Consider the following 27,194-nt stretch of genomic DNA (forward strand, 5'->3'; position numbering starts at 1 on the left):
GCTTTAACCTGGATAGGAAAACCTATTGCACGAACCCCCACCGCCGCCAGGGGACCAGAAAGAGTTGGGAAGAGTTACTGGCCAACTGGGAGGCTGGCTTAGCCCAAGCAGACGGGGCATTTCTCGGGGGGTGGGGGGCAGAAATACCCACCTCTTCCACCGAGGGGAGGGGGGGGCTTGGCATCAAGAGGCAGAAGACACAGCGGGGGGTGACATGAGGGCGGAGGAAGGGAACGAGGCAGCTCTCCCCAAGCTTGAAACCAAAGACGCTCCGCCAGGCTGTGCCATTCTGCTTTGCTGTTGAACCTGCCCTTTTTTCTAGGGCGGAAGGAAGGGGGCAAGGGAGGTGGACCTAGGGCAGCTGCCTTGCCCCCCCTGCTTAGCCCAGGGGAGCCTCTAGCCGAGCTGGTCTTCATACTGTTTCCGGAAGCAGTCTCCAGCCGGGAAAAAATCCCAACAGCGCTCTTGGTACATTTTCCAGACGTAGGATTCCTGCAAATGGGAGAACACAGGAGCCCCATTGATAAAGGAAAGCAGCGTCCCTTTTTTTTAAAAAAAAAATTCAACCACAGGGAGTCCTCAACGTACAACCGTTTCGTTAAGTGACCTTTCGGCGCTACAACGGAGCTGAAAAAAGTGACTTAGGAACGGGTCCTCACGCTTACGACCGTCACATCGTTTCCCTGGAGTCAAAATTCAGGTGGCTGGGAAACTGGCACGTACTTAGGATGGCTGCAGCGTCCCGGGGTCACACGACCTTCCCAGCTGCCATCCCACGAGCCAAGTCAATGGGGCAAGCCGGATTTGCTTTACGGCGGCATGGTTCACTTAATGACTGCAGCGATTTGCATAACAGCCTTAGCAAAGAAGGTCGTAAAAAAAAAAAGGTGGGATTCCTTTAACAACCGCCTTGCTTGGCAATAGAAACTCTGTCTCTGTTGTCATCGTAAGTAGAGGACGAACCGTAATAATGTCATTTTTAAAAAAAAAAAAATTTACAGAATAAGTAGAGGAGAAAAGTGGGGAAAGGCCTAAGGGATGCAGAATAAGATATTTGGAAACAAGCAAAGGATTTCCAATGGCCCTAACGTTTAAAATCCCTTGTTTCACGAAGGAATCGTGGAATGAAATGTATAGGTTTGTGACATCATCTTTCAAGAAAAAGGTCTATAAAGCTCAAAATATCATCCTTAGTATTAGTGTCACCATTGTTTGTCCTTGTTCCTCAAACAATGTGGAGAAAAACAAAAGGGGGAAAAAAAGAGGGGCGGGGAAGAAAAATATTATTAAAAGAAATAATTTGAAAAGAAGAAAAACGGATACAAAATATTGAGTTTTAACTTCCTTCCCTTCCCGTCCTTGGGCACCCTCTCACCTGGCCAGTGTGCTCCGTTTCATCCTTATTGATGAGATACATCAGGAAGAACCTACAAGGGGGAAGAAAGGTGGAAAGGAATGACGTGAACACCTTTGTAAGGAAAGGAACCGTGGCCAAGCATATCTTCGGATTGGGAGAAACGTGGGTTGTACCCAGAGGAACACCTTCGAGGGAATGGGAAATACGGCCTCTTGGGAAGTGGAGAAATCAAAGGGGGTGGGGAAGAGGAAGTCCCTCCTATTATCACCCTTCCTGCAATTTAACTTGCAGCTCTCCGATGGACCATGAGGGGCAGAACCTGTGAGGCGGTGGAAGAAAACCCAGCTAACAAGACAAGCGTCAGAGAAGAGAAATCTGAATCCAAAGCAGACATGTAATTTGAGAAAGTGTCTCAGAACTGACTTGCAAGATTTGGCTAAATACCAGGGGTGGGATTCAGCCGATTCGGATCAGTTTGGGCAATCCGGATGTTAATTTTAATCTGGTTCGCCGAACCGGTAGTTACAAGGCCCGGCTCACCCCTGCTCACCACTCCCCCTTCCCTCCCCTTCGTGTCTTTGAATGGATGGTTTTCTGCTTTCTGAAACCTTCAGGGCTACAGAATAAAGGCTGTCGCCTTTTCTCTCTCCGCCCCCCCCCACCCTCCCGTGTCCTTTGCTTACATGTAATTTGCCAGGTTGTGCTCCTCTAACGTGTGGGTCTCAAAGCCGTGGGGCGTCGTGTCAAAATAGTCACTGCCAAGCCCACAGATGAAACATTTGGTCTGTTGAGGACGACAAAGAAGAGTGAGGAAAAGGGCAAAGCAGTCATAAAAGACTCGGATGCAAGTCTTAAAACCCACTTTTCTTAGCAATGGAAATTCTGGTCCCAACGGTGGTGTAAATCGAGAACTGCCTGTTCATAGACTGACTTTCTACCAATGAATCCATTTGTGATTCCATTATAGCAATAGCAGTTAGACTTATATACCACTTCATAGGGCTTTCAGCCCTCTCTAAGCGGTTTACAGGGTCAGCATATCGCCCCCCACAGTCTGGGTCCTCATTTCACCCACCTCGGAAGGATGGAAGGCTGAGTCAACCTTGAGCCGGTGAGATTTGAACCGCTGAACTGCAGATAGCAGTCAGCTGAAGTGGCCTGCAGTACTGCACCCCTAACCACTGCGCCATCTCGGCTCTTAATGGGATTCCATTATGGAATTATTGGAATAACAATAGGAGGAGCCGAGGTGGTGCAGTGGTTAGAGTGCAGTACTGCAGCCGACTTCAGCTGACTGCTAGATGCACTTCGGCAGTTCAAATCTCACCAGGCTCAAGGTTAACTCAGCCTTCCGTCCTTCCGAGGTGGGTCAAATGAGGACCCAGATTGTTGGGGGGCAATGTGGTGACTCTGTAAACCCCTTAGAGATGGCTGTAAAAGCACTGAGAAGTGGTATATAAGACCAAGTACGATTGCCCTTCCTTCCTTCCTTCCCTCCCTCCTTCCCTCCCTCCCTCCTTCCTTCCTTCCTTCCTTCCTTCCATGGTGCACGGTGATTAGAAGGCAGCATTGCAGGCTAACTCTGCCAGCTGCCAGCAGTTCGATCCTGATCAGCTCAAGGTTGACTCATCCTTCCATCCTTCCGAGGTGGGTAAAATGCGGACCCAGATTGTTGGGGGCAAGAGGCTGACTCTGTAAACCGCTTAGAGAGGGCTGTAAAAGCATTATGAAGTGGTATATAAGACTAAGAGTATTGCTATTATACCACCCGTTAAAGATATCACCATTTATGCCTTCCAAAACGAAGAGGTGAATCACATCTCTTTGGGAAGACAGCCTGGAAGAAAAGCCTCCAGAAGATGTGGGTTCTCCAACACGGGAGGTTTTAAACCGCTTAGAGAGGGCTGAAAGCCCTATGAAGCGGTATATAAGTCTAATGTTGTAGCATAAGTGTAGGCATGCATAGCTATGCTGGAACACATATACAACAGCAGTAATGATCAACCATACCATAAGATCAGTAATACAAACTGCTGACTCTGAAACATTAAGTAGGGCAGAAGTCACAAACTCTTAACTCTAAGCACTAAGTAGGTCAGAAGTCACAACTGGTTAACTCTCAGCATTAACTAGGGGTCAAAAGTTTGCGTGCTGACTTTGCAATATCAACTAGGGGTCAGAAGTTTGCATGCTAGTAAAAGATTTATTTGCTGACTATGGGCATTCTCTAGGTTCAGAGGTCTACATGGTAGTAAATGAGTTACCATATACCATAGACTTGTACAACCATGATTGGTCCACATAGACCATGTGACTCTACCCTTTCTTTGTGTATGCTCAATAAAAGAGTCATCCAGACTATGCTCTGGGTCGTCTCATCCCGAGAGAAGACCTGTGTCCGTGTCTTCCTTCATCATTGGCCTCATGGGCGACCCGCGGAGAAATCGCAGTCTAACTGCTATTGCTACTGGTATTGCTATTTGAAGAAGGGATTGGACAACCATTTGTCTGGAATGTTGTAGGGTTTTCTGCTTGAAGATCAGGGGGTTGGGCCAGAAGACCTCCAAGGTCCCTTCCAACTCTCTTATTCTGCTAAAAATGAGAGAGGGGTGATTCAGCGTACCTCCATGTCCTCCTTCACTTGCTCCTGTTGGTCTCTCAGCTCCCCAAAGGCATCAATGATCAAACCTGGGGAAATGGAGAGAGAAGTCCAGAAGTCAAAGAGAAAAGAGAAAAACTTGAGATGAAGCCAAGCCAAGGAGCATTTCCCGAAAACTGCCATCCACTACCAAAGGCAGGACGATCGGTCGTGTTCAGCCGTTGGAAGAGGCATCCGGAAGATGCTCAAACACATCCTTGCTTCCGAGGTAGAACGTGTTCCAACAGCTCATCACTGGTGTCAGGAAACAATTCTGTTCCCACAAATATTGGTGTTCTGAGCCAGCTCTCCCCAAACACAACAAACCCTCTGATGTGAACTCAAAAATTCCTTTATTAGGAATGCCGGCAGCCCCGGGAAATGTTTCTCTCGCAGGCTAACAAGTCCGTCCGTCCGGAAGATGAATAGTGGCCTGCCACACCTATTCATCTCCGTCCCCTGCCTTTTATCTCCAGAACTAGGGTGGGGTTTCGCTAGCAGCTGTGGCTCTTCCTTCCCAAGGACCGGCCCATAGATTTCCACTGCTCTCCTCTCCTCTGCCTTCTGCTCATCAGTGCGTCAGGCACTGGACCCAGCTGTTCCTCCTCTTCCTTATCAGCCACCTCCAGACCTGGGGGCTGTTGACTCTCCATCTGAGGTCTGATGGACGGCCCAGACTCCCACCCTTCTCTCTCTCTGCCAGCTCCATTCCCTCTCCCCCCCCCCCTGGAGTTCTCAGGTTGCTCTGATGCTGACCCTGACTCCCACGCTGCCTTCTCTTCCTCTGATTCGGTTGATGACGGGCCACAACTGGTTAGAATTAAGGAAGTAGACAAGAGAGACAGTGATACAGCAGAGACTCGTGAAGGGGCGCAGGCCCACCCATCTCACCTTGGATGATAGCCAACAAGATGACAATGACAAAGAAGAAGAAGGTGATATCAAAGATCACGCGGTAGAGCTCATATTCGTCTCCAGCTGGATCTTCAATCTCATCCCCGATGCCGCCACCGGCTCTCACTCCGACATACATATGGAAGAGGTAACACTGTTGGGAGGAGAGTAGAAAGCATCCAGGCTCAGGAATACAGGGTAGAAGTCAGCCTTCCCAACCCCGATGACTCCAGATGTCCAGGAGAACATCAGTCTAGGATGTCTCGTAGCCTCTCACCGTCATCATATCATCACACTTCATGTCTGGTTCGTCCTCGTCCTCGCTCTTGTTGTAGAACTTGCGGAAGAAGTTGAAGGCCACCACGGTGTAAAGGTAGACAACCACTGCCAGCAACCCCACGGTCATCATCAGCTGGGGAAAAGAGGACACAGGTTCCAGGAGATGGTGAGTTGAGTAGCAGGAAAGAACAGCTTTCTCTGGTGCCTACGGAGCAGAGGATTCCTCTCCCTCATATCCCAACTGACCTGTTTGCCATTGTGGGTGACAGAGGACAGGATGGTCCTTAAGGTCTTGACGCCCATGGCAATGTCCAGAAGATGGCAAGCGAAGAAGAAGTTGTTGTAATGGCCAAGCACGGACATCACCATGTACCAGAAGAGATAAAGGAAGGACTGCAGTGGGAGGGAGAGGAAGAAGAATAAACTGAATGGAGAACAAGTGAACCATGTCCTTGAGGTCTTGATAGTAGGAAGAGGAAGGTATCACAAATATCTTCTGGCATTAAACTTTAGTCTAACAACAATGAAGTCAAGACCCAAGAACGAAAAGCGAAGTTGCTTCTTAGTTTCTTTATTGTTCCTTCGCTTACAGACAGAATCTTGCCAGACTAAAGCAACTATCTGCATTACTTTAGATGTAATCTGTGAAGCGCTAAGGAGGGACTGTCTTAGCCCTCTTCCTTCCTTCCCAGACATTCCAAACTCCGCTGCCTCTTTGCCCTCTGGTGAAAAGCCTCTCCAGATTGTCCTCAACTTATGACAGTTCATTTAGTGACTGTTCCGAGTTACAACAGCACTGAAATAAGTGACTTGTGGCCATTTTTCACTTATGATCCTTGCAGCATCCTTATGGCCATGGGTTCAAAATTCAGATGCTTGGCAACTGGCGTGTATTTATTTGTAGTATCTGGGGGGGTCACGTGATCCCCCTTTTGCGACCTCCTGACCAGCAAAGACTGAACAACGGCGTTGCTAGCTTAGTCGACACAGTGATCCATTTAACCACTGTGGCCAGAAAGGGGGTAAAATGGGGTCAAACTCACTTAACCGTCTCGCTTAGCCACAGAAATTTTGGGCTCGATTGTGGTCGTAAGGTCTAAGACTAGTTGTATGTACCCCGATATCTGCTGATGCGTGGTGGAGTTGGCGTCGACCCTTAGGAACCAGGGGGACAGAATTTCTCCAGGGTGAAAGGAGTGTCAGAATATCTATTTTAGTAGTGAATTTCTCTGCCCTGAGGCTACATCCTCTGACTTACGTTATCCGTGAAGATGACGCCAAGTTTCCAAATCTTGTACTTAATGTCAATGGAACTAATCCTGAGAGAGAGAGAGAGAGAGAGAGAGAGAGAGAGAGAGAGAGAGAGAGAGAGAGAGAGAGAGAGAGAGAGAGAGAGAGAGAGAGAGAGAGAGAGAGAGAGAGAAATTGCAATAGTACTTAGACTTATATACCGCTTCACAGTGCTTTACAGCCTACTCCAGTGATGGGGAACCTTTTTGGCACCGAGTGCCTAAACTGGAAGGTGCGTGTATGGATATGCATGTGAGCACGGCGGAGCACTGGAAACCCAAAGACCAACTGGACAGTGCACACATGCCTGTTTTTTTGCCGTTTTTTGCCTTTTTCAGGCCGTTTTTTTGGGGCCATTTTCAGGTTGTTTTGGGAGCAACTTTCAGGCCAATTTTAGAGCTGTTTTTAGGCCGTTTCCCAGTGCTCCTGCACCCGCAAAGACCAGCTGGAAAGGCGCACCGAAACCAGAGGTTGCACCGGAAACCAGAATCGTAGCTGGCGACGGTGCACGTGCCCACAGAGAGGGCTCTGCGTATCTCCTCCGGCATGCGTGCCATGGGTTGGCCATCACGGGCCTACTCTAAGCGGTTTACGATTGGGTTGCTATCTTACCAACTGCAGTGATTCCCTTAACAATTGTGCCAAACAAGGTTGTAAAACGAGGCAAAACTCACTTAGCAAACGTCTTACTTAAGATACAGAAATCTGGGGTGTTCAATTGTGATCGTAAGGATCAAGGATTACCTGTACTCTACGGCAAGGTGAGAAAAGGTGTTATAGATACTAAGGAAATATGAATACCCTGAACTGCAACTTAATAAAATGCTCCCTTTGTCGTCTTAGCAATAGCAGTTAGACTTATATACCACTTCATAGGGCTTCCAGCCCTCTCTAAGCGGTTTACAGAGTCAGCATATCGCCCCCGCAGTCTGGGTCCTCATTTCATCCACCTCGGAAGGATGGAAGGCTGAGTTAACCTTGAGCCGGTGAGATTAGAACCGCTGAACTGCAGATAACAGTCAGCTGAAGTGGCCTGCAGTACTGCACCCTAACCACTGCGCCACCTCGGCTCTTCCTGTTGTCAGGGTGAGGAGGCCAATCTGAGCATTGCCTGCGGCCTCATATCTCTCTCTCTCTCTGCCCTCCGGCTTCGCCCATCTTTCTCACCAAGCCAAGAACGACGTGTCCGGCTCTGATTTCTTTTCATTTTGGGCTGAGATTTCCAGGCTGGCCAAATCTATGCCCAAAAGTTCCGCGATCCTTTCTCGCCCGTAGATGTCGCCGTATTTGTCTAGAACCTGGAGGAGGAAGAGAAGGGAAGCAACGATTACGCCTATTTTAAAACTGCAACCGTGCAGCTAGTCCTCAACGTAGGGCCATAAGTTATAAGTTGACATTGTGATCAGAACCTACCTACCTAAGCGACATGGTCATTAAGGGAGTCATTTCCAAGCTTATGACCTCCGTTGTACTCTGGTTGTTAAGCAAATCACATGGTTCTTAAGCGAATGTGGCCTCCCCAATTACCTTTGACTGCCAGAAGCCCCCGGGAAGATCAGAAATGGGGATCACATGACCATGGGATACTACAAGTGTGGTAAATACACGCCAGTTGCCAAGTGCCCAAATTTTGATCATGTGACTGCAGGGATGCTGCAGTGGATGTAAGTCTGAGGACTAGTCACGAGACACTTTTTCAGCACCATCATAACTGTGAATGGTCATTAAAAAAAATAGTCTGCTTAAAGTTTGGGTAACAGCAAGAAGCTGAGTCCAACGTAGAGAACTTATTGACTTTCTTTTTTTTCTTTTTCTTTAATCTCCTTTGTTTTAATATATTTTAGACTGTGTTTGATAAAAAGCTATACCGTGTACGGGCTCTGGGAAGTCGGGGGGGGGGAAAGGGAGGGGGGGTCTTAGGGGGGAGGGGGGGAGAGGGGAAATATAGTATGTGTTAGATTCTAAAGTAACATGATTGCACTGGTATACTGTGGCTCTTTAATTTTAGTGTAAAAACAGGACAAGCTGAATATATTGATAGACAGTAGAAATACACCGAAGGGAGGAGTAGAGGGAAAGAAGAAAGAGGGGTAGAGAGGGTGGGAGAGAGGATTGGAGGGAGGAGGAGAAGGAAGGGAGGGAGTGTATTGGGAGAGAGGAGTGATAGAGGGGGAGGGGAAGTAGGCAAGTAGAGGGGAATGTTGGAAGGAAGAACGAAAGTTGGAGGGGGGCGAAAGAGGGTGTATGGTGGGTCGAAGTGGTATATTGGGTTTGTATTTTGGGGGGTATTGTCGACAAGAGGGAGGGCTGTGTTTATTGTTCAATGTTATATGCCCCGGTTATGCACAGTATACATGTGATTGTACGAAATGAAATGGGAATAAAACATTAAAAAAAAAATAGTCGTAACTTGGGAACTACTTACCTGTAGAGAACAATTCTTTTAGCCTTTTGGCACTGATCCGATTCTCCCTGCTCACCCTACCTCCTTCAGAAGACCCCCCCAAACCCCTGTTTCCCCACCCAAGGGCCTGCAGGCAATCTTACCTTTCTTTTGATGAACTTATCCCAATAATTGCTCGGGAAGGACCTGGCACAGAGACAGAGAAAAATGGGGAGCGATTTTTAAAAAGCCGCCAGGAATATCACCCCCTCATCCCACATCCATAAAGACCTTCCGTTCTGTTTAACCCCCCCCCCCCTGAAAAGCCCACTCTGGCATCTCCTTTCTTTGGCAAACTTATTTGGCCGTGAGTTCAGGCCCCACCTTGGCCACGAAAGCCATGCTGGGTCAGGAATTCTGGGAGTTGAAGTCCACAGATCGTAAAAAGGGCCATCAATGCCCACGCTTGGCCGGTTCCACCACAAAACCGCGTTCGACTAAAGCGCGCTTGACAAAACCGCGTAGCTGACATCATCACAGCGCGACGAAAAAAGCACGCTGTAAAAGCTAAAGCTAAAATTAACCCCTAAACCTAAACCTAACTCCCTAAACCTAATCCTAAACCTAACCCTAAACCTAACCCTTAACCTAATGCTAAACCTAATCCTAACCCTTAACCTAACCCTAAACCTAACCCTTAACCTAACCCTAACCCTAACCCTTAACCTAACCCTAAACCTAACCCTAAACCTAACCCTTACCTTAACTTGAATCGGCTTGCTTTCAAAGCGCTATTTAAAGCGCCCTTTTTTCTCCGCGGTCGCTGTTGTCGCCCTGCTGATGACGTCAGCGACGCGGTTTAATCGGGCGCGCTTTAGTGGAGCGCGGTTTTGTCGTGCCACGCCCTTGGCCTAGACTCAGAAACAGCACACCAACTGGCCATACGCAAGTATGAACAGTTCAAATCGGCCAATAAAGAACTCTAAGTAGGAGAAGGACAGACAGAGGGTGGAGGCAGAGTCAAGAAAGGGATTCTCCTGGAGTTGTTACGTTCCCATAAATGATATGTCCAACTCCTTTCGATTTCTGTCAACTCTTTGATAGTGCCAATTTAGTGCTGACCGTTAGTTGTCTAGTTTCTTGTGTATAAGGTATAGGTAAAGGTTCCCCTCGTACATATGTGCCCCTTCCTTCACTCACGGAGCGTTGAGCACCAGACGATCCCACTGGCCTTTGATGTCGTCATCCTCCGGTTGCTCCGTGATGTACAGCCCGCTAAACTCCAACGTACGGGCCAGCTCCTTCTCGCGCTTGAAGATGACCAATGGCACTTTGAGACAGTTGTAGCCGATGATGCAGAGGAAGGCTACCAGGGTGTGGACGATGGACAGGAATTGTAAGGCTGGCTGCATGTAGCCCGTGCTCTCCTCCAGGAAGAAGTAGACCACGCTGTCTTCTTCGTCCTCGTCCCCGTTGCCGTCCCCGTTGCCACCGTTGTCATCACCGCCGAAGCCGGAGCCTGCCCCAGATCCTGCGTCCAGATCGCCTTCAAGACCAGAGCCCTCAAACTCTTCTTCACCAGGTGGCGTGTCCGACACCTAGGAAGTTGAAATTGCGACAAGATGAAGAGACTCAAGATAGATGCAACCAAGATGTGGATCTAAAGGAGGAATAGCTAAGGTCCGTACCTACAAATCCTGGCTGTTTTCTAACTTTGCATCTTCTGCTTAAGGGTATTACGACCACTTATATCCCAGGGTGATGTCTATTCCTTTCTCTACCCCAACCTCTTAATCAGTGGTGGGTTTCAAAAATTGTTGGAACCTACTCTGTGGGTGTGGCCTCCTTTGTGGGAGTGGCTTGCCACCCATGTGGCCAGATGGGAGTGGCTTGCCGCCCATGTGACCGGATATGAAATTATGAATTAGTACTTAGGTCTGTCCAAGTAGCTATTCAGAAACTCTGGCATTGAAGCATGCAAGTCTTAAAGCTGTCAAGTTACAAGATCCTTGCCAGTGGTGGGTTTCAAAAATTTTTGGAACCTCTTCTGTAGGTGTGGCCTGCTTTCCGGGTCCACTGGTGGAATCTCTCCTAACCGGTTCGGTAGATTTGACGAACCGGTTCTACCGAATAGGTGCGAACTGGTAGGAACCTACCTTTGCTCTTAATACAGGGGTGTCAAACTCGAGGACTGAGGGCAGGATTCGGCTTGTGGGATGCTTAAATTGGAGCGTTGGGGGAGGGGGGCTGAGGAATTCTGGGAGTTGAAGTCCACAAGCCTTAGAAGCTGCCATGGTTGGACACTGATTAAACTCTTGGCTTACTCTGGAGCATCTCACCTTCTTCCCAAACTACTTGGGAAGCCCCTACATCTCTACGACTCGCAAGAGACAACTCCCGTCAATCCGCAAACCTTTTACCTTATAGAAGAGCAAGATGAAGTTGATGGCAAAGGCCAGGAAGAGGGCCAGGAAGCGCAGGTTGTAGAAATTCCTGGACAGGTAATTCTGAAAGGATGAGAAGATAAGGTTAGGCGCAACGTGATGGTGGTTCCGTGAGTTGACTCACCGAGCTAGCGAGTCAACACCAACTCAACAGCACCTCAGCAGATGTGGTTGGGACGTAGTTGGGAAGGGCTTTTTCCCACAGGGCAAAGAGAGTTGTAAGTTGAAGACAGTGGTGGGATTCAGATCATTTAACAACCGGTTCTCTGCCCCTAATGACCAGCTGGGCAGGCGTGGCTTGGGGGGTCATGTGACTATGCGGGCGTAGCCAACTCAACATCACTCAGGTGGCGTAATAAGGATTAACCGGAGAGGCAGTTTCTTTAAGCAGGGTAAAAAAAACAGATTGGGCTAGAAACAACACCAGAATGTTTCCATCCTGCCTTCCTTACAGGATTAGCCCTGGAAAGTGGGGGAAAAAACAAAAGGAGATTTCTTCCAACAATCGGTTCTCCTGGATAGGTGTGAACCGGATGGATCCCATCACTGGTTGAAGACCACCAAAATACTGCCAGACAGGTCACACAGTGAATATTAGGATTATTCTGTGAGGTCCTGGTCTCTGTAGATCTAGCTATGGTAGTTAAGGGTTATGGTTTGGTCTCAGTTCCATCAGCATGGCTTCTTGGCAAGAACCAGGAAGGGGACGTTAGAGCAGTGTTTCTCAACCTTGGCAACTTGAAGATGTCTGGACTTCAATTCCCAGAATTCCCCAGCCAGCGAATTCTGGGAGTTGAAGTCCACAAGTCTAAAAAGTGCCTCACCAGGGCTAAAGCTGACCGCACGTCACTGCCCACGAATGAGGATAAGATTGGGGGAGAATCCAGGGGGATTGGTTGCTTTGATTTATATCTCCCCAGAGGAGAGCTTCCTTCATCACAATGCTCTCCTGATGTGTGGACTCCAGTCACTCTAATTCAGTGTTTCTCAACTGTGGCAACTTGAAGATGTCCGGACTTCAACTCCCAGAATTCCCCAGCCAGCATTCGCTGGCTGGGGAATTCTGGGAGTTGAAGTCCAGACATCTTCAAGTTGCCAGAGTTGAGAAACACTGCGTTAGAGGGCTGGCTGATCTCCCAAGTATTATGGTACCCAAGTGCTTCTTAATCTTCTGGAGTAGTGTGTTGTGGCCCGACAGCAGAACTGGCAGAAGTTTCGGACAGTGAGGAGGTTGGGGAGGAACATGGGCCAGTCCTGGAGTCTGGGGAAGGCTCAGAAGAAGGCTTTGCATTGGAGGCAGAGATGGGGCCAGGGCTGCCCGACAATTATCAGCTGCCTTTGGAGTCGGAGATCAGTGGGGCAGAAGAACAGCCCGAGCCTGTTCCCAGTGTGCGCAGGTGCAGAGCTGCCAGGAGAAGGGAACAACTAAGGAACAAGGGTTGACTTGGGAGTAAAGCTACAGGTGGACGGTGAATGGCCCCTCCCAGAGGAAATAAAAAGAGGAACAACTGGGGAGTGGAGTTTGCAGGAGACAATTAGTTCAATTCATTAGGGTGAAGATCTGTTCCTGACTTCCTGCCAAGGAGCTGCTGCTACAGCGTGGAGTTTGGAAGATGTCGGCCTGGCAGCTCTCCAAGCCTGATAAAGGTCGGTACTTGTGAAATCTCTTGAAAGGCTGTTGGCCGGGATTTTGCTGGAGGGGAATTCCATTTGAACTAAATAAAAAGGGTTTTATCGGGACGAGGAGTCGGCTTCGTGCTCTTGGGAAGCCTAGGGGGTTTAAGATGGGTGGACTTCAACTCCCAGAATTCCCCAGCCAGCTCTGCTGAAGTCCGCCCGTCTTAAACCCGCCAAGGCTGAGAAACACTGTTCTACAGTGAGTGTCAACCCAAAAGGGACCCCTTACCAGGAATTTGATCCTCTGGATCTCCATCTCGTTCCAAAACTCTGAGACTCCCTGTTCTTCCTCTTTCTTCTCTGACCGCTGGGCCACCTTCTTCTTCTTCTTCTCCTCAGCTGGTGGCGGTGATGGCGGCTCTTCCTCCTTGTGTTCTTTCTCCTCCTCTTTCTTCTTCTCTTCTTCCTTGGCAGCCTTCTCCCCGTTTTCCGCACTAGAAGTGGTGGTGAGGACACAGAAACCGTGTTGCAGACTATCACACAGAACCTTCCCGGACCCCGTGCCCAATCCTAGGAGGATTTATGGCATCCGCCTTCTATCAAAGCAACCCCTTTTCTATCCCTTCCAGGATTTCTGCTTCAGAAAAAGCAAGATTGTCAGCGGTCTTAAGCACGGGGGGGGGGGGGGGGTGTCTCCAAAGTTGGTGACTTTAAGACTTGTGGACTTCAACTCCCTGAATTCCTCAGTCAGCAGAGTTGAAGCCCACAAGCCTTAGTCCCGTGGCTGGCTGAGGAATTCTGGGAGTTGAAGTCCACAAGTCTTAAAACCGTGACCCGTCAAAACCGCGGTAGACAAAACCGCGCTCGACGAAAGCGCGTACCTGACGTCATCAGCAGCGCGACGAAAAAAATTAAAAATAAATTAAATTGAAATTAAAATAAAATTAAAGCAAGCCGATTCACATAAAGCTAAGGGTTTTTTTTTTTTTTTTTTTTTTTTTTAGGTTTAGGTTTAGGGTTAGGGTTAGGTTTAGGGTTACGTTAAGCATTAGGGTTAGGTTTAGCGTTAGGTTAAGGGTTAGCGTTAGGTTTAGCGTTAGGTTTAGGGTTAGGTTTAGGGTTAGGTTTGGGGGGGTTAGGGTAAGGTTTTCGCTTTAATTTTAAATTTACCGCTCACAGCGCGATGTTTTCGTCGCGCTGTGATGACGTCACGTACGCGCTTTCATCGAGCGCGGTTTTGTCTACCGCGGTTTTGTGGTGGAACCCTTAAAACTGACAAGTTTGGAGGTCCCTCTGCCTTAGGGCAACGGAAACTTCCGCCTTATGACTTAGGGGGTTCCGATGAACTGGCAACCACAGATGGACCTCCAAGCCACTCAACTCAGCTTTCTCTGGTTCTGCTGGGGGTTCCTCGATCTTCTCCAGCTCCATATACGACTCATCCTCCGCTGCCTCTCCTTCCACCTGGAGAAACCAAAGAGCATCCGTCAACGAATAGGATCCAAGAGAAGAAACAGAAGGGAGGGACATGATGATTCAGAAAAGGAAAATATTAAAAGATCTCAAGAGGGGCATCACTCAGTACTAGAATCACATCCTGTAGCTTGAAGAAGTAAACTACGGATGATTAGGGGACTGGAGGCTCAAAACGTATGAAGAACGCTGGCAGGAATTGGCTGTCTAGTTTAATGAAATTAGGATAAAGGTAAAGAAAAAGATTCCTTTTGCACATATGTGCTAGTCGTTCCCAACTCTAGGGGGCGATGGCCATCTCCAAGCCGAAGAGCCAGCACCATCCGAAGACGTCTCCGTGGTCACGTGGCCGGCATGACTCAATGCCGAAGGAGCACGGAACGCTGTTACCTTCCCACCAAAGGTGGTTCCTATTTTTCTACTTGCATTTTTTTACGTGCTTTCGAACTGCTAGGTTGGCAGAAGCTGGGACGAGGAACGGGAGCTCCCTCCGTTATGCGGCGCTGGGGATTCGAACCGCCAAACTGCCGATCTTTCTGATTGACAGGCTCAGTGGTCTTAGCCACTGAGCCACCTCTGAAATTAGGATAGCAGCGTTCTAACATTTTGAGGGGGGGGGTTCCGCCTATTTTCCAAAGCCCCCGAAGGCAGAAACAAGAAGCAACGGATGGAAACTAATCAAGGCGAGAAGCAAGCTAGAAATAAGGAGAAATTTCCTGCCATGACAAAAAATTAAATCAGTGGAACAGAAGTTGCCTTCAAAAGTTGTGGGTGCTAAAGAAGCGATTGGGCAACCATTTGTCTGAAGTGGTATAGGGGGTCTCCTGCTTGAGCAGGGGGTTGGAGTAGAAGACCTTCAAGGTCCCTTCCGGCTCTCTTATTCCTCAATATCCGTGGAGCTTGAAAGGACAAACTCCTCCAACCCTATTTCTGTGATACCAGGGTCTGAACGGCTTCCCCTGGCCTCTAGGGCTGGGCACACATCCAGCCCCCTTTGCTTTCCTTCAAAACTGGGTCTTGAGATCAGGTTATGGGGCTTCTCTTAGGCTCCCATTCCCTAAACGTGGCTTCCCTCCCCTCCTTTCCTTTTCCTCTTGGTCCACATTGGACTTCCCAACAACTCCCGCCCCCGTCAAGCCCCAATCATACCAATTTCCTCTTGAGGATGGGTGTCCCTTCAGGGGTGGGAGGTTCCACTGGGGTGGTGTCCCCCATATCTCCAAGCCCGCCCGGCGCATCAGCGGCCGTTGAACGGAAATGCTCTTTCTTTGGATCCGCTCCAAAACCTTCTCCACCTTCCACAGTTGCTTCCTCCTTGCCGGGCTCCACGATACTGATTTCTTCTCCTTCTTCCGTCGCCTGCTCCTCTTCGTCAGAAGGAGCCACGTCTCCATGAACCTCATCCTGAGTTGGGTCAGGCATGCTGGCCAACAGTTCGGTCATGGTGAGCTTCTTGGCCTCCTCCACCAAGCCACCGCCAAAGAGGGTGCTCCAGATGAGCAGGAAGAAGCCCTTGAGGATGCTGTAGAAGAAGACAAGGATGCCCATTAAGATGGTGTAAAGGAAGGTGGCCACTCCCACGGCCATCTCCTTGACCGTCATCTTCTTGACTTTGCGGAACTGTCGGCGGATGTTACGGTAGGTGAACAAGTGGAAGAAATTCAGGATGCTCTCCAGAAACTCCCCAAAGACCGAAGACGCCTCTGAAGGCGCCGACGCACTCTCGGCTTCCCCACTTTCGGTGCTTTCTGCTTCTTCCTCCACCTCTTCCACTGCCTCTCCTTCCTCCTCTGAAATCTGGGAGGCGATCTGCATCTCAAAGATGGTGTCCTCACAGAAGTTGATGAAGAGCTCCATCTTCTCCGACTCGGCTCCTTCGTTCACCACGTCGAAGATGAACTGCCTCTTGGATTCCTTGACCTGAGGCATCTCCCACTGGGTCTTATTGGCCTCGCTGATCTCAAAGTAGATGCGTTCAATGCGTTTGCTGGCACCCATGATCTCAATGCGGCCCAGGTAGGGATTGAAGTAGTTGAGGATGCATTCAGCCAGTTCCAGGAAGGTCTTCAGGCGGGCGTCGTGAGGCATGTGCTCCGAGAGGTTTGTCAGCAGCACAGCAATGTTGAAGCCAATGTCTTTGGCGGGCTCCTGGAAACGGTTGGCAAACTCTTCGTAGTCAATCATCTCGTTCTCATCGGCCTCTGAGCAGGAGAGGAGGAACTGGATCTCCGACGGCGTGTATTGCTTCTGACTGTCCATGGCCTTCTGGAAATCCTTCTTGGAGATGAGGCCCCGCGGATCTGTGATGTAGTCGCGGAAGGCATCCGAGGCCACAATGTCCTTGAGTTTCAAGAACATGTCGAAGAACTTGAGGATCATCTCCACGTTGCTGGAGGACTCCACCAACATGTCCACCATCTGCCGGGCGATGGTGCCGTGCACCACGTTTCCTGAGTAGATACACCAAGGATACAAATTATATTGTGACAACGGGACTGCAGAAACACAAGAAAGTTATGCTGTCCAGGGTTTATTCTGTCCCTCCATCAAGAGAATGGAAGTCAGATCCAGACGGCTTTGTCTCTCTTGGGTAGACAACACAATTACACAACGTCAAAAGTGTCCCAAAGGGGCTTTTTTCCAAAGGCAACTCGCCTTCTTTGCTTTTATGAATTGAAAAAGCTTCTTGGATAAGAAGTGAAACATCTTCTAGGGGGAAAAAGTCAAGTTGTCAGGCCTGCATTTATATTCCTTTTAAAAATTTGGCCTGCCACACCCTCTCTTATTTCAATACGCTGTTTCATTAGTATAGTTAATGGGAGGGGGGAATAGACAGGAGTGAGATTGTGGAATGTATTGTTTTTCATTCTTTACTAGAAGCCAAGGTCATCCTTTTGTCTCCGCACCAGTACACCTGACCGGAAGCAGCTGGGTGTGGATGCCAGCGTGGAAGAAGAAGATTGGACCATGTGATGGATTGGGGGGTGGGGACAAGATCATGAACTTTTAACTGGCTGGAATTCTGATGTCATTTCCAGTATTGGAATCCATAGCATGATGCCAACATGTCTGTCGTATTAAATTGGAACTTTAAGGATAGTTTTGCCTTTGCCTCTGATTTAATTCTGCATGATATTTGGAACGCTGATACCAGTTGCCTTTGGAAAAAAGCACTTTTGGGACAGCCATGGCCTGAATAACTGGGAATCTCCGTAGAAAATTGTGCCACTTGACCTAATAGTTAAAGCATCAGGCTAGAAAGCGAGGAATCAAGTCCTACCTTAGCCGATGCCTAAGACAAGGGTCTCCAAACTTGGCAGCTTTAAGACTAGTTGGCTGGCTGTGGGTGGCTTTGGGCCAATCCCCAGGAGACTGGGAATTCTACTCCCACCATAGCCATGAAAGCCAGCTGTGGTGACTTTGGGCCAATCACTCTCTTTCAGCGCAACCCACCTCACAGGGTTGTGTTGTGGGGGAAAATAGGAATAGAAACGTGTTGTGGCCCAGCGGGAGCCGTTGGAGCTGCCACCAGACTCCGACAGCGAGTGGCCCTCTGAGTCGGCTCTGGAGGATGTGGAGGACCCTGAACAGGGTTCCGACTCTGAGCAGGGCGCAGAGAGGCTGGTTGGCCACAAGGAGGTGCCTGAGCCTTGGACCAGTGGGGAGGAGACAAGGGAGAGTGAGCCGGACGCCAGCAGTGAGTTGTTCCTGGATGCCCGGCACCGAAGAGCTAATAGGCATCAGGAAGAGTTGCACAAGTACAGGAGGTAATTGCACTCAGCTGGTGGTCATTAGGCTCCCCTCCAGACTATAAAAAGACTGCTTGTGCACATGGCCCTCTTTGCAGAAGTCAACACAGAATTGAATGTCGGAGAACTTTGTTATGAGCTTGGCAGGCTGGATTGCTGCCAAGCCTTATCTGTGTTTATTGCTGCCCAAGCTTGTCTGTGCCGGTTTGCTGCCAAGGACCTGTCTGTCTGTTAATTAAATGCCGTAACTTATCGTTGGCTCGGAGTGTGTGTTGGTGTGGGACGAAGGGGGTCAGAACAGAAAGGTGTGTTGGACATGCTCATGGTTGTAAGTCAAAGACCAGCTATATCTAGCATTAGCCTTCAGATTTTTGGCCAGAGTCCAGTTGGTGATGCTAGAAATGGAGCCTAAGAGCCTATCTGGCCTTTAGAAGCCAATATGGAGCCCAGAGATTCCCCCAGAAGGTTGCCAGGTCATCACCTTCCAGCAGAGAAAGCAGCATCACCACCATGTCCTTTTGAAGGTCCAACAGCTCCTTCAGAAGCCCAATCTGGCTGGAATCCTGGAAGAACAAGCAAGTGTAAGATATAGAATGCAATGAAGGGACCTCTTTCTCCGGTAGGTCCCGAGGTCTTATTGAAACAGACCTCCTCAAGGATCCTCACAGGCCTTCTTCTCTTTCAATCCTTCACCCATCAATATTCTAATCTTCACCCACCCACACCGGTTGGCTTCCGGCCAGTCAGACCATCGAAACGCAATCTCCGATAGGTGTGAAGGAGAAGGTTGTGTGACTCCATAGGGGGGGGAACACACAACCTGTGCTCTAGAATCCCTCCAGGGTCCCATAACACGTAGAAAATAAGCCTAGATTGAGGGAAGTTTGGGATGGGAAGTCCGTGGAGATTACTGCTTCTCAACTGTGGTGACTTTATGATGCGTGGACTACATCTCCCAGAATTCCCCCAGCCAGCCATTCTGGAATTCTGGGAGATGAAGTCCACCGAATCTTAAAGTCACAGAGGTTGAAAAACATTGGTTTAGATACATATCCAAGCTGACCAGTTATGGTCCCCATGTTCTACACGTAGGGGGAAAAAACCCAGCCAGATGACCTTCCAGTGTCTCTTTCCTGAAGTCTCCCCATTCTCTTCGGAAGATGTCAACCAGGAACTAACCCCAAATACGTATACAGAGTGCATTTCTATCTCTTACCTCAGGGTAAGTTTCACTCCGAAAATGCTCCTCGTGGGCAGCGCAACAAAGAGATAGTTTGGTGAGGGAAAGAGATAATTCTGGAAAGATTTCTTCCCAATGCCTATTCCCACCCTTGTGCTCGGAAGAATAGACTTATATATCGCTTTACCGTGATTTACCGCCCTCTCTAAGCCGTTTACAGAGTCGGCCTCTTGCCCCCAACAATCTGGGTCCTCATTTTACCGATCTCAGAAGGATGGAAGGCTGAGTCAACCTTGAGCCTGAGGAGATTCGAACTGCCAAATTGCAGGCAGCCGGCAGCCGTAGCCTGCAGTACTGCAGTCTAACCACTGGCTCAGAAGCTGGCATGAGGTTCTCCAGAACTTCTCCAACCTGCTCTGATGATGCCTAGGCTTAGAGGAATCTTCTCCAGTCCGACCTGACCTCAACTGGGGTCCTCGGACTCCCCAACTGTGCCCCCATCGTCACTGCCATCAAGCCCATCCATTGACCTTGCTGTTGGTTGTCCTCTTCTTCTCCATCCTTCCACCCAACGGCCTCCCCCTCTATCCCTCCCGCTCACCCGCCGGTGCCTGCAAGATTTACCAAATGAGCTCGGATGGGGAAATGAGCCAGCAAGCCCAAGCGATGGTCAAGCATGGAGCCTTCAACCACCTCCTGGTAGGTGGAGGAGACAGTGAAGCGGAAAGGACAGAGCGGAAAGGGAAAGCTGGATGAGGAACATGAAGCAGCCACTGCAAAATGGACCAGATCAAACATGCTATTCCTCCACATTCAAGTAACTGAGGAGGAGGAGGAGGAGGAGGCATCTGGCAGTTCGAAGGAAGACAAAATCTGTAGCTCAGGATTGAACTGCGGGGTCCTTGGTGCTCTCTGAGCTGGGTGGGTTTTCTTGCAGACGTTTCATAACCCAACTAGGGAACATCATCAATGCTACTAGTAGTAGCGGCACATATTTAAATGTAGGAGCTGGAGCAGTGGGGTTGGGCAGTGATCCAGAACAACAGCTCAAGCTGATTGGTTGGGCTGGTGCCTGCGTGAGGCAATCTGTGCTGCGATTGGTTGCTGTGAGTGTGGAGAGGGAGTCTTCCCCTTTTCCCGCCTTTTTCTTCCGGGTGCCGTTTGCTCTGCGATTTACCTCATGATGCTCCCGTTTGCCTGACTATCTAGTCTGCTGCATGCATAGTTGTAAAATACATTTATTTATATAAAACTACACATTCGTGTCAGCGTCTCTGACTCCATTGGGAGATCTGCTGTGGTCTTGGATGGGTGCGTTCTGGGTGGCTCCCTGATTAGGAACTTGTTTAATCTTTCCTTGCCTGTGTTGGTAGTTCCTCCTACCAGGTTCCTTTAATCCAGTGGTTCCCAAACTTGGCAACTTTAAGACTTGTGGACTTCAACTCCCAGAATGGTTCCACCACAAATGCGCGAACGACAAAAGCGCGTCTGACTAAACCGCGGTGACAAAACCGCACCGACAAAACCGCGCTGACGAATGAGCGCTGAAGCGCGCCGACAACAGCGCGCCGACAGAAGCGCGCTGTAACACAACCCTAACCCTAACCCTAAATCTAACCCTAAACCTTACCTTAACTTAAATCGCGCTTCTGTCGGCGCACTGTTGTCGGCGCGCTGTTGTCGGCGCGCTTTTGACATCACGGTTTTAGCGCCGCGGTTTTGTTGGCACGCTTTTGGCGTTCGCGCTTTTGTCGTGCCACGCCCAGAATTCTCCATCTAGCTCTTCTGGCTGGAGAACTCTGGGAGTTGAAGTCCACAAGTCTTAAAAGTTGCCAAGTTTGGGAACCACTGCTTTAATCCTATCAAGGAACTCCCAAGAGAGCAAACTGCACTCTCTTCTCACACTGATGACGTTACCTAGTTGGGTGATGAAACGTCTGCAAGGAAACCGCCACGTTCCGAGAGCGACAAGGACCCCACTGTTAAGATTTGAAGGTTTGTGGGATAAAAAGGCTGCCTTGGGTGAGCTCGACTCCAAGTATACAGACACAGCTATCGGACATTTCCTCTTCAATATACCAACCCAGCCGACAGTTGTGGGATTCAAAGCTAGTGCCAATTTCGCTTCACTTCCGGGGAAATCAGCCAAAGTTTTCTTCGTGCAGATTAGCGTTTTTCAAACTTGGCAACCTTTAACAACGTTGCCTAGAGCAGTGTTTCTCAACCGTAGCAACGTGAAGATGTCCGGACTTCAACTCCCAGAATTCCCCAGCCAGCATTGAAGTCCGGACATCTTCACGTTGCCAAGGTTGAGAAACACTGGCCTAGAGGATCCTGGATTGCTCACTCCCCTCTTTGGGAGAGCTTTACAACTCCCACTGCCTTAAGAAAAGTCAACACATTCTTAAAGAACCATCTCATCCTGAGCACATTTTTTTTTAAAACTATTACCACCTGGCAGACGGTACAGGGCAATAAAACAGGCTGAAAAACAGCTTCTCTCAGTAGAAGCTATTCGGGCAGTAACTATGTTGGATTCTACTGTACGGTGCGATATGAATGCCATATCAGGGTTTTTTAATTCCATTGTATAGAATGCGAAGGATGCGGGCTTTTATTTTATGTTTATACTTACAACGAACACTGACGATGGCGCTGAATTTCATGGTATGAGGTGCAATAAAGGAACTAACTCTGAACTGACTTCAGAGGCCCAACCCAGCCAGTTCTTGTAACTGCGAAACCTTGAACTAGAAAAATCTTGCGCGCATGTGCAGCACTCAAAGACCGCCCTCGGCGTCAGCTGGTGAGCTGAGCTGTTGTTGAGGTGCTGTGTGAATCAGCTGAGCTAAAAAAACAAGGGAATATAGGACAGGGAATGGTGGTGGGTGGGTGGGAGGACGGGGCCAGCCAGAGGTGGCATTTGCTGGTTCTCCCAACTACTCAAAATTTCGGCAACTGGTTCACTAGAACCAGTCCGAACCGGCTGAATACCACTTCTGACTTCCTCCCCATAGGCACTGGGCTGCCTTCCTCTCTATCTTGGTCAACGTAATTTAAACTGAATGTTAAATGGAACATCTCTATTGATAGTTCTACCTGGCATTTTTATTGAATGATTATTAAAGCCCCCAGAAGGACACCATATACGTTTAATCAATCGATCGATTGGTCCGGCCCCGTGAAAGGAAAGGGAGAGCAAAGGGGGGGGGGATGGAAGGGAAGCATGGGAACTGGAAGGATCAGCCAAAGGGGGGGGTAGGATGAGGTGGACGCAGACCACAGAGAAGGTTCTTACGCCATTTCGGAGAGCTGGGGGTTGGATCGTCTGTTACACATTGGAAAAAAAATATTGTTCAGAAGGGTTTCTAAGAGAGATTTGTTGATTTATTTTTTGTATTATGCTAGGCTTGGCTCCTGGGAATATGGTCAGCCTGCCTTCAAAAGATCTCTGGTAGGGTGGGAACCACCATTTCAAGCTCAAAAGACTTTCGTTCAAAGTATTTTTCTCACACTGCTACGGTACCAATAAAGTGAGAATATTTGCAGCTCAGGGTTAAAATGAGGGGTCCTTGGCGGTTGTTTTCTTGCAGACTTTTCATTACCCAACTGGGTAACATCATCAGTGCTGCAGGAGAGTGGGTTTGCTATTATTTTTATATTCTAGGGCAGCAGCGTCCAAACTTGGAAACTTTTCCGGGAGTTGGAAATCCACAAGTCTTAAAGTTCCCAAGTTGGACACCCCTGTTCTAGGGTCTTGACCCTGTCAGTGTTGGTGGGAGTGATCTTGGAGGGTGTTTATTGTTAGCTTGTCTGTCACTTCCTTCATTGGAGTCTTGTTTATTTCTTGAATGTTGGTCTGATGTTAATCTTGGGAGTTCATCTATGCTCATCCGGGTGCTGATTGCTGGGTGAGGAGGTGTTTTGGTCAACCAGAGAGCATCTGAGACCATTCTCACCAACACCGACAGGGCAAGCCATTAGGATATAAACTGAGCACAAATCCCATTCCTTACCAGCACTGATGATGTTGCCTACCTGGGTAATGAAACGTCTGCAAGAAAACAACCAAGCTCAGAGAGCACCAGGGGCCCCTCACGCCACTATGGATAAGCTAACTGGCCTCTAGTTTCAGACTGCGGAAAGGGGCTTTTAACAATGGCTGGACTTCAGCTCTGAAACCTGAGAGTTGGCTGCCATCCCATACGATCTGACAAAGGTCCCTGTTTTTCTTTCTTTTCTTGCTAGCTCATTAGTCAACCAACCGGAGATCAGAGCTACAGGAATGGAGGGGAAATTTGCTTTTGGATTGAAAGGCAGGCTGGTCTCTTCTACAGCTCAAACCAAGCAACCCTTCTGTCTTAATTTCCTCTTTACCTGAGCCAGTTTCATCATCATGTGAGCAAAGACGTGAAGGAAACCAATGACTGCATCCCACAATCTACTATGTGCTAAACTCTGCTGGTTCCCAGTGCAAGGGCCCTGCGGAGACATAATAATAATATTTTTTTTTTTTAGCACTGCATGGCCAATTTCTGGAAAAAATAAAAGATAAAGTGGACAGTGAACAAACTTGGTTATGGTTAACAACAGGTACATTAAAGAAAGAAACAGAGTCACTAATCCTGGCTGCGCAAGAACAAGCTATCCGCACAAATGCCATTAAGGCCAAAATCGAAAAATCCTCCGATGAGGCCAAATGCAGACTTTGCAAAGAAGCTGATGAAACTGTTGATCACATACTCAGCTGCTGTAAAAAAAATCGTGCAGACTGATTATAAATTGCGGCACAATTCAGTAGCACAAATGATCCATTGGAATTTGTGCAAAAATTATAATATTAAAACAGCAACAAACTGGTGGGAACATCAGCCTGAAAAAGTCACCGAAAATCAGATGGTCAAGATCTTGTGGGATTTCCGTACACAAACGGACAAAATACTGGCGCATAATACACCAGACATCACACTGGTTGAGAAAAATAAGGTTACAATCATAGACATCGCAATACCAGGTGATAGCAGGGTTGACGAGAAGGAATATGAAAAAAATCGCAAAATACCAAAAAATTGAAATTCAACGATTATGGCACAAACCAGCAGTGGTAATTCCAGTGGTAATCGGCACACTGGGTGCTATTCCAAAAGCACTGGAATTACATTTAAAACAGTTAAAAATTGACAAAATCACCATCAGTCAAATGCAAAAAGCCGCACTGCTTGGAACTGCACGCATATTACGAAAATATGTTACGACGTCCTAGGCCCCTGGATGGGGCCCGACTAGTAACCAATGCCAAATCCGGCGAAACAACTGGCCGCTGTGATACAATTGTATAATAATAATAATAAGTTTATTGAAATCGCTGTTCCTAGAGATGACAGAGTCGAAAAAAAAGAACTAGAAAAAATCACAAAATATCGCAACCAGGCCATCGAAACTACACGGCTATGGATGAAGCATGTAACAGTGATACCCATTGTCATCGGGGCACTTGGCACCATGTCCAAGAATTTTATAAGATATATCAACAAATTGCAGCTTCCTGCAATAACACCAGCGGAACTGCCAAAAACTGCGCTACTCGGAACATCTTATATTTTAAGAAGGTCCTTGGTTGATACCTAGGACGCTGGCAGCAAACCGTATCAACCATTAACACCGGTCACTGGTATTTGTGGTGCATTTTTGAATGTTCAGTTGGCTGAGTTTCATGTTTAATGAATAAAGTATATAATTTATATTATCATATATATCGTAGATTATCGTATATATCATATATTTTAAGAAGGTACTTGATTGATACCTAGGATGCTGGTATCAACCATTAACACCAGTCAATGGTATTTGCGATTCATTTTTGATGTGTTCAGTTGGCTGAGTTTCATGTTTAATGAATAAAAGTATAATAATAATATTAATTCCTGCAATAACACCAGCAGAACTGCAGAAAATTGTGCTACTCAGAACATCGTATATTTTAAGGATACTTGGTTGATACCTAGAATGCTGGCAGTAACCTGTAACAACCGTCAGTGCCAGCCAGTAATATTTGTGAGACCTTTTTAAAAGTTCAGTTGACTGAGTTTCATGTTTAATGAACATGAAATCTCCAAAGCCGTACCTGGATGTATTCGGTGAGGCTGTTGAAGACCTGCTTGGCGACGGCTATCGCTTTGGAGAAGTTGCGTTTGCCCTGGTCGTCGATCACGTCCTTGCCTGAATAATACCAGTAAAAATCACTGATGGACTCCTGGATATTTGGAAGAGGAGGAAGGGAACATTAGAGGTGGAAGAGAACATCCTGTGAAGTTCCAACAGCCCCAGAAGAATTCTCTTAATTATGGCTGTGGATGCAGTAGAGTTATTATCCCTGAGCTTACAGAATAACAGAGTTGGAAGGGAACTTGGAGGTGGCGCAGTGGTGAAATGCAGCACTGCAGGCTACTTCAGCTGACTGCAGTTCTGCAGTTCGGCTGTTCAAATCTCACCGGCTCAGGGTTGTCTATTTAAATCTAGCTTCTTTGCTATAAAATCCTCTTCCGTTACTTTACCTACTTAAAGAAGTGTCTAAAATGGCGACGAGCCAGTTGAATTGCTGACTAATATTGTTTATCTAATTAAACGGAGTCTCAAAACTTCAAAGAAAGGGAGGGAATTTCGCTTCACAGTCAGCCAACAGATCTTTACTAATTAGTTTCACTTTCAAAGTTTTAAAAGACTCTTTGCTAATATAGAGACATTCCAAACAGAGGTGAATATGCTGAACTGTTTCGTTACAATGCTAACTTTTTGAAACCTTCTGCAAACTTTCTGCAAAAAGGGAGGAACAGTCGGCTAGCAGTATTTTATTAATTAGTTTCACTTCTCTGAAGAGTTTACAAGACTTTCCTCTTATCAACTTTGCTAATATATATTTCTGATATAGAGAAGTCCAAAATGGCGCTGAATATGCCGAGCTGCTTTGTTATAATGCTCTTTTCTGAAACCTTTTGAAAAATCCTTAAGAAGAAACAAAGGGGTGACTTAATACTTTTTTTCTCGTAAGCTGCACAGCGGGCCAGTAGAGTTTGATTAATTGCTTGAAGATAAGACATAATGGCATCAAAATTAAATCCTGGGCCGAAACTTCCTCCTAGAAGCCTTCCATTCTTCTGAGGTGGGTAAAATGAGGACCCGGATTGTTGTTGGGGGCAATATGCTGACTCTGTAAACCACTTAGAGAGGACTGAAAGCCCTATGAAGCGGTATATAAGTCGAACTGCTATTGCTATCTTCTAATCTGACCCTCTGCTCAAGCAAGAAATCCTATACCATTCCAGATAAATGGCTGTCCAATGTCTTCTTCAAAACCTCCACTGATGGAACGTCTGAAGACAAGCCATCACATTAATTAATTGTTCTAATTGGAAGACTGCTACCATGTCACCCGCTGGTCCTTCTTTTCATTAAATGAGCTGGAAACTGTGCTTGTTCCCTCGGACACCTTTAGCTGGGAGGTCTCTGTTCTCACCTGAAGTCGCAGAAGGTAGTCAACAGTGCAGATTATGATGTTGATGGTGGTGGTGTTGCCAGTCTGGGTCCGCAGATAATTCTGGAAGTCTGCAAGGGAAAGCAGTGGGTGAGAATTCAACCTCAACTCCCTTCCTGGGTTCACCAAAACAAATATCGCATTTTTCGGAGTATAAGACGCACCTTTTCTCTCAAAAAAAGAGGGTGAAAATCTCAGTGCGTTTTGTACACTGAATGCAGCATTTTTGGCCTCCCGAAACTCTGCCCCCTTTGCAAAAATGGCTGTGCGTAGCCTTTAGGAGGCTTCTTGTCCTGCCTTCGGGTCCTTTGGAGAAAAGGATGACCTCCTCTTCTTTGTCGCAACCCCAGAAAGGGAGT

At 47.9% G+C, this 27,194-nt stretch overlaps 1 protein-coding gene across 1 annotated transcript in view; it reads right to left on the reverse strand.

Moving 5' to 3' along the window:
• Window positions 1–396: 396 nt before the first annotated feature.
• RYR1 (ryanodine receptor 1) overlaps window positions 397–27,194 on the reverse strand; it is a 151,733-nt gene continuing 124,935 nt past the window's right edge. The window contains 20 exon segments of the mRNA XM_032227777.1: window positions 397–492; window positions 1,376–1,427; window positions 2,041–2,141; window positions 3,981–4,045; window positions 4,887–5,043; window positions 5,167–5,301; window positions 5,415–5,561; window positions 6,427–6,487; window positions 7,626–7,756; window positions 9,006–9,048; window positions 10,042–10,439; window positions 11,262–11,348; window positions 13,192–13,260; window positions 13,303–13,396; window positions 14,284–14,350; window positions 15,503–16,825; window positions 18,606–18,687; window positions 23,682–23,786; window positions 25,429–25,557; window positions 26,818–26,906. Of these exon segments, the coding sequence (XP_032083668.1) occupies window positions 397–492; window positions 1,376–1,427; window positions 2,041–2,141; window positions 3,981–4,045; window positions 4,887–5,043; window positions 5,167–5,301; window positions 5,415–5,561; window positions 6,427–6,487; window positions 7,626–7,756; window positions 9,006–9,048; window positions 10,042–10,439; window positions 11,262–11,348; window positions 13,192–13,260; window positions 13,303–13,396; window positions 14,284–14,350; window positions 15,503–16,825; window positions 18,606–18,687; window positions 23,682–23,786; window positions 25,429–25,557; window positions 26,818–26,906 (3,431 nt within the window).

The sequence above is a fragment of the Thamnophis elegans genome, chromosome 12, assembly GCF_009769535.1.
Source record: "Thamnophis elegans isolate rThaEle1 chromosome 12, rThaEle1.pri, whole genome shotgun sequence".
Classification (NCBI taxonomy): Eukaryota; Metazoa; Chordata; class Lepidosauria; order Squamata; family Colubridae; genus Thamnophis; species Thamnophis elegans.